The sequence below is a fragment of the Triticum urartu genome, chromosome 1A (assembly GCF_056163025.1).
Source record: "Triticum urartu cultivar PI428250 chromosome 1A, HENAU_Tu73, whole genome shotgun sequence".
In the NCBI taxonomy this organism is placed as follows: Eukaryota; Viridiplantae; Streptophyta; class Magnoliopsida; order Poales; family Poaceae; genus Triticum; species Triticum urartu.
The window spans coordinates 300,330,588-300,343,578 of NC_141873.1; the positions used below are offsets into that span (position 1 = coordinate 300,330,588).

Genomic DNA, 12,991 nt, shown 5'->3' on the forward strand with positions numbered 1-12,991 from the left:
ATTGGGTAATTACCATGATATTGTTTGTCATTATGTTTATGCTTGTTGTGAGACCTGGCGTGTCATGCCAGCTTTCAAGAAAGTTTTATTGGAAAGGAGTGCTGTCCGAGTCTAGATCGTATCCACATCGGTGTCCTTGTGCTATGGAGTCCCGCTTCGTCGTCGTTCCGCTGCCGCGTAGTTGTCATGATCGAGGCCCCTTTATGTTCACTAAATAATGTACATATTGTTCAGCCGCACCGTGTGTGCCGCTTGGCCTCGCAACTTGTTGTAATATGAACTATGTTCCGCTAGCATCAATAAAGCGGTTTCTTTCTATACCAAGATGTTGTGTATTGCCAGAAGACAAGATCTCTGGGCTGGCAATGCAAGGTAAACCGGTTGCTCTGAGCCTGGGTGCCACAACATTTGGTATCAGAGCCGCGCTGACTATAGGACACGCTAGGCTGCCAACGTGTTAACTGGACATTAGTCAGGGTATAAGTTGAGTGCCAGTAGTGATTGTAGCTGGTCGTTGCATTGCATATGCTCGTTTATTTTGTTATGCTAACCTACTAATGGCTATGGGTGTAGATGGCTTCGGTGCTGTATTCGTGCCAGTTGCAGCTGATGTCGTACACGTTGTCGCGTCTCCTCCGTAATGTGTGGCGTCGGCTGTACCCCCTTGGTGACGATCCAGTCTATCGTGTGTACCGGGAGTGTCTAGGAGACTCGGTGTATGAGTATCATGCAGTGGTCATTGTGCGCACCAGTTCATCTTCCAGCACTTATATTCGTACCTCCAGGAGCGGTTTCGCTTCTACCGCTTCTCACGCTGTCCAGTTTGCTGCATTTGAGGTCCTCATCGAGCTGCGTTATAACGAGGTCCGAATGCAGAACCACCCAGGTTTCCACGACTATCTTTCCCTGCACGACAATGGTTGTGTCCGTTTTCCTATCGTTGATCTAGAGTCTGATAGTACTGCTAGCCACCTTTCTCGTTATATCACTACTAGCTATCTTATGATTCACGAGCTGGCTCGAGAGCTGACTCGTGCTCGTACTGCTTTAGCCGCTACTAGAGATTCCACTACTCCATCGTCCACGGGATTTACTCCTTATATTCCCTCCGGCTCTAGTTCACCTATTTCACCGGTTACTCCTCCGAGTAGCTCGGGCACCTCGACCGTGAATCCTCTCAGTGCTCCTGCTAAGTGGGTTTCCCTTCTCACTACCCTAGTAGCCCCGATGCTCCAGCCTCATCGTGCACCTGCTACGGGGGGAGAGCCCTTGAGGCAACGTCGTCGTGTTACCTTTAACTCGGAGGTTTCGGTTAACGTCGTCAGTTCAGGATCCGAGTCCGCTTCAGGAGAGGACCCCGCAGCACCAGTAGAGCTTTAGAGCACTCGAGTATCCGCGATTATCAGGTTGATGTACGGATATAGTCGTACAAGTCATGATGTTCCGTTCTATGTATGAGAGTAGTCGAACTTATCATGTCATTTATCTTTTATGTACGAGTCTATGTATAATTATGTTGGAACTTTCTTTTATTCAATGTGCTTCATTCGTATTTCGTTTTCTTTCAGGTTTTGTCGCTGGCTTTTCTCCACTATTTTGGATGTTGCTCATCTCGGATGCGTTGTCTTGGGAAAAACAAACAATAGGATGACGCGGGGAGGCAGCAGTAGTGCCGCTTGTGAGGATGTCCCTTTTCGCCGCTCCGCATGACAGGCAGGACACTCCCCCGAGCCATATATTCCACCACCGCCTCCACCACCAAATCCGCCCTCCACCGAGCAAATTCTGCGCATGTTTGAGGAAAGGAGGAATAATGATTTGATTGAAATATTAAGGAGTGTGCAAGCTATGGTTGGACAGAATGGAAATCAGAACGGTCATCACTCCAAGCTGTCAGATTTTTAGAGAACCAAGCCTCCCAGTTTCAGTCAGGTTATTGATCCCTTGGACGCAGACGACTGGTTGCGAACCATTGAGAAGAAACTTGAGATTGCTCGTACTGAAGAGGATGACAAGGTTCCATTTGCAACTCATTATCTTGAAGGCGCTGCCGCCATATGGTGGGAAAATGCAAAAGCCATGTGGCCTGCTGATGAAGGAATCACCTGGACAAAATTCAAGGATCAGTTTCGTAAATACCATATTCCCACGGGAATTATGAAGATCAAGCAGCGTGAATTCCTCGCGCTCCTCCAAGGAAGTTAGTCTGTGAGTGAATATTTGCATAAGTTCAATCATTTGGCTCGTTACTCTCTTCATGATGTGGCCACCGAAGAAAGAAAGATTGACAGGTTTCTTGGGGGATTAAACTAGCATCTCTGACGCACCCTCAGTATGTTTGACTTCCCAGATTTCCAAACTCTGGTAAACAAGGCTCTCATTGCTGAAAGGGAGCACAAGCTTATACATGACAATAAGTCTGCAAATAACGATCACAAGCGCAAGTTCGAGCCAAGGAAGGAAGTGCAGCCAGTGCAAAAGGCTCGTACCTGGCAGCATACTCAGGTAGAGTGCAAGCCCAATTTGCAACAGAATTTTAACAAAACCACTACACAAGTCAAGAATGTCGTGACCAACCCGGTGCGAGAAGAGTGCCAGCGCAACAATTCTTGTTTCAGCTGTGGGCAAACCGGACATTATGCCAGACAGTGTCCCAAGAACGGCAAGACTAATGCTCCATTCAGGCCTCAAGTCAACTTTATGGGGTCATGCCCTATCCAGCAAAACATCACTGGGCAGGTCCATCACCTCTCCGCAGATGAAGCCCAAGAGAACCCTGAAGTCGTCATTGGTATGTTTTCTGTTAATAGATCTTGTGCCTGGGACCGCATCGTTATACAAGAAGTATTAACGGATGCCTTCATCAGAATTGGTGGAGCTAAAGAAACATCTTGACGAGATGCTCCAGAAAGGATATATCCGTCCCAGCTCTTCACCATGGGGATCACCTGCTATATTCGTGGATAAGAAAGATGGTAGTCTCCGTATGTGTGTGGATTACCATCAGCTGAATGATGTCACCATCAAAAACAAATATCCACTGCCCAGGATCGATGATCTGTTTGGTCAACTCAGTGGGGCAAAGGTATTCTCCAAGATTGATTTAAGGACAGGATACCACCAACTCAAGATTAAAAAGGAAGATATTCCTAAGACCGCATTCACTACACGGTACGGTCTTTATGAATATACTGTTATGTCCTTCGGCCTCACCAATGCCCCTGCTTTCTTCATGCATATGATGAACAAGGTGTTCATGGACTTCCTAGATAAATTTGTGGTGGTCTTGATCGATGACATACTCATATACTCAAAGGGTGAAGAAGAGCACAAAGGACACCTCAGTGCCGTATTACAATGACTTCGCGACCATCAGTTGTACGCCAAATTCAGTAAATGTGAGTTTTGGCTCAAGCGAGTTGGATTTCTTGGGCATGTGCTGTCTGCAGAAGGTATAGCTATGGACCCAAGCAAAGTAAAAGACGTGCTCCATTGGTTGGCGCCCACAACAGTATCCCAAATCCGGAGTTTCCTTGGATTAGCTGTATACTACTGTCGTTTCATTGAAGGTTTCTCCAAGATTGCCAAACCAATGATGGAATTGCTCAAGAAAGATAAGAAGTTTAAATGGACTGAGGATTGTGAGAAAAGTTTCAATGAGCTGAAAATCCGGTTGACAACAGCACCAGTGTTGACTCTTCCAGACATCTACCGCAGCTTTGATGTGTACTGTGACGCTTCCAGACAGGGCCTTGGATGCGTACTTATGCAAGATGGCAAGGTGGTAGCATATGCATCGCGACAGCTACGACCCCATGAAGGAAACTATCCTACTCATGATCTGGAATTAGCCACGGTGGTTCATGCTCTAAAAATTTGGAGGCACTACCTCATTGGGAAGAGGTGCCAAATATTTACCGACCACAAAAGTCTCAAGTACATATTTACTCAGCCAGATTTAAATCTCCATCAACGAAGATGGCTTGAGTTAGTCAAGGACTATGATCTGGGAATTAATTACCACCCGGGTAAGGCCAACGTGGTTGCCGATGCACTCAGTCGAAAGCCTGTTAGCCTGAATACTATAATGGAATCTTTGCCTCCTGAACTTCAAAAAGAAATTGTTCAGCTCAACCTGGGCATAGTTGGTGCTGGTCTTGCTAATATTATGGAAGTTACTCCTACCCTCGAGGAAGAATCCGCAAGGCCCAACCAAATGACACAGTCTTACAAGAACATGCCAGGCGTGTGCTAGCAGGACAGACCTCAAATTTTTCTAAGGATTAGCAAGGTACACTGCGATTCCGTGGAAGGATTTGTGTACCCAGGCAAGAAGATTTAAGGAAGAGAATATTGTCAGAAGCACACGAATCTTCATATTCTATTCACCCCAGAGGTACTAAAATGTACGAAGACCTTCGAAAAATATTCTGGTGGGATGGAATGAAGGACATTGCCTATTTTGGGGCCTGTTGCGACATATGCAACAAAGTGAAGGCAGAACATCAGAAACCAGCTGGACTCCTCCAACCATTGCCCGTTTCATAATGGAAGTGGGGTGATGTTTGCATGGATTTTGTCACGGGGCTACCAAAGACTCAGCGAGGCAATGACGCAGTATGGGTCATAGTGGACACCTTAACCAAGGTAGCTCATTTTATCCCCATCAAAACCACATACCGAGCCGATCAGCTTGCACAACTGTATGTGTCCAGAATAGTCAGTCTGCATGGAGTACCACGAACAATCACTTCTGACCGGGGGTCACTTTTTACCTCCGCTTTGTGGTCACGTCTCCACGAAGCCTTGGGGATAGCGCTAAAATATAGTACCGCTTATCATCCTCAGACCGATGGATAGACTGAGCGTGTAAATCAAATACTTGAAGATATGCTTCGAGCCTATGCCTTGGCCCAAGGACCGAAATGGGAAGACTGTCTGCCGTATGCCGAGTTCTCCTACAACAATAGCTTCCAGACCAGTCTAAAGATGTCACCCTATGAGGCTTTGTATGGTCGTAAGTGCCGCACTCCGTTGAATTGGTCTCAAACTAGAGATAGCCGTATTTTCGAAACGGATCTCATGATGGAAGCTGAAAAGCAAGTCAAGGAAATCCGAGACAGATTGCAATTGGCTAAATCTCGACAGAAGAGTTATTATGATGCAAAGCACTGACAAATTAGTTTTGAACCTGGAGAACATGTATACCTCCGAGTCACTCCTATGAAAGGAGTCAAGAGATTCCAGACTCACGGAAAATTGGCACCTAGGTTTATTGGTCCATTCCCAGTTATGTCCAAGGTGGGTACTGTCGCATACAAGTTGGAACTGCCCCCAGAATTGTCAGAAGTGCACAATGTATTCCATGTCTGATAGTTGAGGCGATGTATATCGCCGCCCGAGAAAAAGACTGCTATGACAGAAATAGAGTTGGCTAAGGATTTAACCTATGAAGAGAGGCCGTTCAGAATTTTGGATGAGATGGAAAGGGTCACTCATAGTAAAACAAGAAGGTTTTACAAGGTTCAGTGGGAGCATCACACAGAGGCAGAAGCCACTTGGGAACGAGAAGAATTTCTAAAGGCACATTATCCAGAATTGTTTTCCCGAGCAACCGAATCTCGAGGACGAGATTCATCCTAAGTGGGGGAGGTTTGTGACAGCCTGGTTTTTGCCCTCTCTTCTTTTTCTGATTTTATTTGGCTTTGATTTGAATTTAGGGTTTTGAATCTCTTCAGTTGGACTTAAACACTTGGGCACCACCTTGACTTTCACCCAAGTGACTCATTTCTCTCTCTAGCCATCATTTCTTCCCTGATCAACCTTAAAACAATATCAGGAATATTTTTCTTAAATGAAAAATGTTCATTTTTTCCTCTAAAACCCTAACCAGCCACTTGTGCTCCAAAGCAACCCCATTTTTTCTTGCCCACAAAAATCTTAGAAAATTCACAAATATTCTTTGAACCCTAGGACACCTTCCTGAGCAAAAATATTGCATCACTTTTTCGAATATTTTTGCTACAGAAAATGTTTTCTGTTCTGGACAGAAATGGTAGTTTCTACAGCAACTACCATTTTACTTGCTCCAGTGCTGCTGAATTTTCTTGTGCATCACTACCCTCCTAGATGATTGCTAACCTCCAAAGCTCAGCTCCCAACTCTTAGTATTTTGGCCACAGTAAGCTCTCAAAGTCACTGCCTAGAAACTTACCTTGAAGTGAAAATCCATCTTACTGCACCTAAGCTCGGCTCCAAGCATTGGTTCTACCCAAAACACTAAGGACTACACGCCAGACATGAAATTGGGGCCAACCGTGGCTCTATGCTGGAGTTCACGCGGTGACCACGCGTGTGTACGGTGCCAACCCGCTAGTCGCCGCGCTCTGAGTGCCGCCGAGCACTCTGTTCGGCGCGTGCTCGCTTCCCCACCCACCGCACCTCGCCAAACCACGCCACCATCTCCGTCTCTACTCCCTCAACTCCCTCCTGGCGCTCGCCGACGCCGGAGCTCGCCGCAGCGAGCACGGGCGCGGTCCGGCCAACCCAACAGTGCGCCACGCACTATGTTCGTCGCCACCCCCTCGTTCATGTGCTCGTCTCCGCCCGCTCACAGTGCCCACGTGAGCTACGTCACCTTCCCCGTCGCTCACCGACGCTGTTCTTTGTCGGGCGTCGTGTTCAGGTGTCCTCCGGTGGAGCCCGAACCCCTCACCTCGCTCGGCTATAAATACAGCCCTCCCCAACCCTCTCGAGCATCACCAAGCCCTCTCACACACTCCACAAACCAGTAGGAAGCCGTAGCCCGGCCGGGCAGGCCTCGGTCCGACGTCCCCGAGCTCGAGCTCGCCGGCGATCCCCACGGGTCGCCCCCGCAGCTCCAGGCCCTCCCAAGCTCGGTCCACTCTTCCAGAGCCTCCGCCGTGCTTCAGTGGTGCCGTCCGACCCAGTTGGGGCCACTGGTGTAGCCTCTGGCCGCCGTCATCCCCAACTCTGACGACCTCCGCTCTTTTTTGCCGCTGGAGAGGCCTGTTCTGACACAGTCCGACCATCCCTAGCTAATCTACGGGTACGGGCAGGTGCGCCTTCGTCTTCTCTTTCGATCCATCCCTTTTGCTCGGGCCAAGACGCCCTCCTCATCGACGTGAGCTCCGACGAAGCTTTGCCGTACTCTATTTCCCTCTCCCCCTCCCTCTCACCTGACTGGCGGGGCTCGCTGTCATCCACTCCGACCGTGCCCGAAGCGGTACGAGTGGAGGCGCCCTGCGGGGTTTACGCCTTCGACGTCGCCCCCAGTTCTGTTTGATTTAATTCAAATTCAAATTATTCCAAAGAGCTTCAAACAGTCACAACTTTTTAACCATAAGTCCAAATGAATTGATTCTTTTTGCATTGTGCTCTTAATTAAAAGAGCTAGCAGCACACCAAAAATGAGACAGTGGGGCCCACCCCTAATTAATCCTGATTAAGTTAATTAAAAATGATTAATTAAAATGTGTCACCGACAGGTGGGACCCACCTGTCAGGTTGACCGGGTTAGCGGTCAACTGCTGATGTCATGTTGACATCATGCTGACGTCGGCGTGCACTGTTCTGGATAATGTTGAATTTAAATAATTAAATAAATCCTAAAATGATTTAAATCTTTTAAAATTAATATAAAATAAACAGTAGCTCGGATGGAAAAACTTTGTACATGAAAGTTGCTCAGAACGACGAGACGAATCCGGATACGCAACCCATTCGTCCGCCACGCATCCCTAGCGTAGCGAACACGCAACTTTCCCCCTCCGATTCATCTGTCCGAAAAAGCGAAACATCAGATATTTTCCCGGATGTTTCCCCCCTTCACCGGTATCACCTCATACTTCGTTAGGTCACCCCTAACACCGCGCATTGCCATGTTATGCTTTGTGTTGCTTTGTTTGCTCTATTATTTGTTGTGCCCCCCTCCGTTACTTCTTTCCGGTAGACCCCGAGACCGCTGCCGGTACCCCCGATCGACTACGGTGTTGACGACCCCTCCTTGCCAGAGCAACCAGGCAAGCCCCCCCTTGATCACCAGATATCGCCTACTCTTCTCTATACTGCTTGCATTAGAGTAGTGTAGCATGTTACTGCTTTCCGTTAATCCTATTCTGATGCATAGCCTGTCATTGCTGCTACAACTGTTGATACCTTACTTGCAATCCTAAATGCTTAGTATAGGATGCTAGATTATCATCAGTGGCCCTACACTCTTGTCCGTCTGCCATGCTATACTACTGGGCCGTGATCATTTCGGGAGGTGATCACGGGCTTATGCTATATACTTTACACTGTTACATTACCGGTGATACTGTTTGGAGATGGGGGCTGAAGGGCAGGTGGCTCCATCCAGGTAGTGGTGGGCCTAGGTTCCCGACGGCCCCCGACTGTTACTTTGAGGCAGAACGACAGGGCAGGTTGAGACCACCTAGGAGAGAGGTGGGCCTGGCCCTGGTCGGCGTTCGCGGATACTTAACACGTTTAACGAGATCTTGGTATTTGATCTGAGTCTGGCCACTGGCCTATACGCACTAACCATCTACGCGGGGACAGTTATGGGCACTCGACGTCGTGGTATCAGCCGAAGCCTTCGTGACGTCAGCGACTGAGCGGCGCGTGCCGGATTGGACTGGAACGCCTGCTAGGCTAGGTCTGCTTCCGGCCGCGTTCGCAACGTGCAGGTGTGCAAAGGGCGATGGACCCAGACCCCTGCGCCATAGGATTTAGACCGGCGTGCTGACCTCTCTGTTGTGCCTAGGTAGGGCTGCGACGTGTTGATCTTCCGAGGCCGGGCATGACCCAGAAAAGTGTGCTCGGCCAAATGGGATCGAGCGTGTTGGGTTATGTGGTGCACCCCTGCAGGGAAGTTAATCTATTCGAATAGCCGTGATCTTCGGTAACAGGACGACTTGGAGTTGTACCTTGACCTTATGACAACTAGAACCGGATACTTAATAAAACACACCCTTTCAAGTGCCAGATACAACCGGTGATCGCTCTCTCACAGGGCGACGAGGAAGGATCATCGGTTAGGATTATGCTACACGTTGCTACTTGGTGAACTTACCATCTATTCTCTTCTCATGCTGCAAGATGGAGGTTACCAGAAGCGTAGACTTCGATAGTACTAGTTATCCCCCTCTTATTCCGGCATTCTGCAGTTCAGTCCACATATGATACCCTTATTCCATTTGATACCAATGCATACATATGTAGTGTAGCTCTTTGCTTGCGAGTACTTTGGATGAGTACTCACGGTTGCTTTGTTCCCCCCTTTCTATACCCGATTGCTGCGACCAGACGTTGGAGCCCAGGAGCCAGACGCCACCGTCGACGACGACTACTACTACTCGGGAGGTGCCTACTACTACGTGCAGCCCGCTGTCGACGACCAGGAGTAGTTTAGGAGGATCCCAGGCAGGAGGCCTGCACCTCTTTCGATCTGTATCCCAGTTTGTGATAGCCTTCTTAAGGCAAACTTGTTTAACTTATGTCTGTACTCAGATATTGTTGCTTCCGCTGACTCGTCTATGATCGAGCTCTTGTTTTCGAGCCCTCGAGGCCCCTGGCTTGTAATATGATGCTTGTATGACTTATTTTATTTGTAGAGTTGTGTTGTGATATCTTCCCGTGAGTCCCTGATCTTGATCGTACACGTTTGCGTGTATGATTAGTGTACGATTGAATCGGGGGCGTCACCACATACCTAAGAAATAATTCCAGAGAAAAATAAATTGATCCGGCCTAGTATATCTTTGGATATCATTATCGCCATTCACCTTTTTTGTATTAATACCCACGTGGTGTACATCATCCTGATGCATGAGTGTGCTATGGCCATTAGATTGAAAATGTTGTTACTGATGGAAGACCATATATTCATAAGAAAAATGTTACACATCTACAAAAAACAATGTGTTCTTGCTGCTGGAATCTGAACCAAATGATACACACACATTCTTGTATGGACAACAACTTAAGAAAAGAACTCTAGGTAATACTTGATGCCATAAGCATTGGTTTAGAAAGTTAACTCATGCAAAGAAATCTAGTTAATACTTGATGTCTTGTGCATAGGTTCAGAAAGTTAATTCATATCTTCAGAAGAGGAACTATCAAGCATGAAAATAGCTAGTTGTGCTAGGCTCCTCCACACGTAAGTTGACTTACAAGGTTGGACGGGGTCTGGCGGAGGAGTGCCATGGAGTGGAGCTCGGGGAGGTGCAGATCTAGATCGGGGTAGAGCAGGTCGAGGCGGGGCACCAGTGGTAGGTCGAAGTTGGAGTAGAGCCGATCAAAACAGAGGAGGGAGGCGGCTGACGGAGGCTCGACGTACAGCCTAGCGCCGCTGCCTAGCTTGGCGTCGTCTTCCTAGCTTCCTCGCGGTGATAGGGGCGGTGGAGACAGGATGGACAAATAATAGTAAACACATAAATTCAAATACGTTGTTCAAATTTATACAAGCGAGTCCACATCATAATGACATGACCTCTTAGCAATTTTATATTCTATACTTCCTTTGCAACAAACTCAAGTTAGTAGGATAAAGAGAAGTGTAGATGATAAATTTCATATATGGTGTATATTGAGAAAATAGGATTCCTCAACAAAAAAATTAAGAGAAAAAAAATAGCCAATTCACTACTCACATGAGACATCTCTATGATGTACAATGTACCACAATTATCATGCTCGAGGATTGCATCTATACAAACCCAGTAGTGAGATATCTATCTATCATCATTAAAATACAAATGTCAGTGTCAGTGATCCAAAGAATTTAAGCTCCTCTACTTACGAAAGGCTACCTGAAATCTGCAGCTTAGATGCATCACACATAATTAAATATCTCATAAATATGCATACATGTTCTATCTCAGCAAACTTAATTTGAGTAAATCAGTTTCCTTAATTAGCTCATCATGCTCACTGCGACCAAGCTGTTCTCTTTATCATGTAATCATTGTTTCTCCTCCTTTTTCTTTCCCTCCAAGGCTAATGCAAATCTAGCAAACAGTAAATGCAAATCTCCATTTCTGCACTTTCAGAAGCATCGAAGTGCTCAGCTTGATCACAAACGCCATCTTTGCCAGAATATGCCTGCATTTCTTATGATTGCAACCAACCATTCAGCGATGCGACAGAGATAAGACTAAGCAAATTTTTTGATAGTGAGACAGTTAACACATTACCAGAAAAGGCATGATCTGGCTAGCGCCCCAGCCGATCAAGTGTTTGATGGCGTCGACGAAGGCGCGGTGCGCGAGCCTCCTCTTTGTCCCGGCGACCCAGCCGACATGCTACATCAACGCCGCGTAGTCAAATTTGCAGGAGACATCTCATGTTTTTCCGGATCTAATGGGCATGCTAAATCTGAACTGAATCATCTTGTCGAGAATTCCGCTATTGCCCGGTCCATCTTCTCATCCCCGAGTTATAATATTCCACAAGTACGTATGTCCAGATATTTACATTGTATAAGCACATCCATCTGACATGAGACGCCAAATTCCATAGAGAAAATAAGGTGCGCACTCTTGTTATCCTTACAGCTGACAATACAGATCATGAAACTGTAAACTACCCCAATTTCCCTGCTTGAATATGAACAAATATTCAGTTCAGAACTGACAGTTCCCAATTGGGTCATGTTGTAGATCTGGGCAACATCAATGACATTCCATACCAACTGAGTACAAATCAGGGCATGAATTGCAGAAATATATCATAGGAGATGGATAGGGGGGAGAGATGGATGTTTACTCGATGGAGCAGGAGGGAGCGGCATATGCAGCAGCACCAGAAAGCTCATCCCCCCGTGTAGCACCGTCAATGGCACATAGGTAGTTGGCGCCGGTAGCATGCTGCTGGCCACGGCCACCACGGCCCGCCTCTCACTCCTGCGTGCAGCACATCTTGCCGCGGTCGTCCCGCCACCGTGTCGTTCCATCAATGGCAGAGGAGGTGCTTTTGCGGCTGCTACGGCAGCTCGAGGAAGCGCGTCTCCAGGGCGAGCTTAGAAACAGGAAGGAGAAGGGACGACGAAGGCGGCGACGGCGCGCACAATCATGGCGTCCACCGGCGCTCCATCGCAGCTACCGGTGGGCGGTGTGCTCCATGGAGCCGGCGGCAGGGGCTTCGTCAAGTCTATTTATCAACGGCGTGGTACTACGACGGCGGCGGCTGCAAGGGAAGGGGGGAGGTCGGCGACTACTGCCGGGAGAGGAGGCCAGAGGAATGGAGTGCGGCGGCGGAGGAACCCTAGCGCCGGGGCTATTGCCTTCTCGTACGGCAGAAGGAGAGGACAGAGGAACTGCGGCCGCTTCGCTCGGGACAAAGGCGCTCGGGACCGAAACATTTTTTTCTCACTTACGGTCGGGCTATTGGGTTGATTCTAAAATTAGTATCACCTCGTTTATATTATAATTTTTTTCATATAAATTGTAAAAGCGTATTATAACATATGTCCGTGCGTTGCACCGGGCGAAAAAAAATAAAACATGTTTCATGTGCCATTATGAACCATTTTATATCCAATTGTAATAAACGTCAAAGATAATGTTAAATGTTAAAATTTTCTTTTTAAAAATAGAAGGTAATGTTAACATACAAATTGGAATACTTTTTTAAGAATAGTCAACATTTTTATGAAATTTGAACATTTCTCTGAAAAAGATCAATTTTTGAACGGATGTTTTTTCTTGCAAAGAATCCATTTTTAGGGGTACTAATGTATTTAGGGGTAATAGCATTTTTCTGTATAATATAATTTTGAAAACGTTTTTATATATATTTTTCTGCAACTGATTTTTGCACAACCTGCTTCATTTGCCAGTGTGCATCATTTTTTATATCTAGTTTTCATAAACATCGACGATAAGGTTAAACATTAAAATTTTCTTTTTTAATAAAAGTTAACATTTGCATAAAATTGAAATACTTTCCAAGGAAGAGTTAACTTTTT

The 12,991-nt window shown here is 46.8% G+C and overlaps 1 protein-coding gene and 1 long non-coding RNA gene across 3 annotated transcripts; one reads left to right on the forward strand and one right to left on the reverse strand.

Annotated features, from left to right (window-relative positions):
• Positions 1 to 573: 573 nt before the first annotated feature.
• On the forward strand, positions 574 to 4,255 carry LOC147990946 (uncharacterized). The gene is made up of 6 exons (XM_087538465.1): positions 574 to 886; positions 1,955 to 2,200; positions 2,351 to 2,791; positions 2,868 to 3,280; positions 3,377 to 3,452; positions 3,570 to 4,255. Exons 1-6 carry the CDS (start codon positions 574 to 576, stop codon positions 4,253 to 4,255), a joined length of 2,175 nt encoding a protein of 724 aa, XP_087394591.1.
• Positions 4,256 to 10,669: 6,414 nt separating this feature from the next.
• On the reverse strand, positions 10,670 to 12,493 carry LOC147990947 (uncharacterized). 2 transcript variants are annotated; one of them, XR_015601764.1, is made up of 3 exons: positions 11,791 to 12,388; positions 11,220 to 11,621; positions 10,670 to 11,135 (listed from the first exon to the last, which is right to left on the reverse strand). It is a non-coding gene; the product is annotated as an uncharacterized LOC147990947 (long non-coding RNA). The 2 variants fall into 2 exon arrangements; XR_015601763.1 differs by having other exon boundaries at positions 11,220 to 12,493.
• Between the last annotated feature and the right edge of the window lie 498 nt (positions 12,494 to 12,991).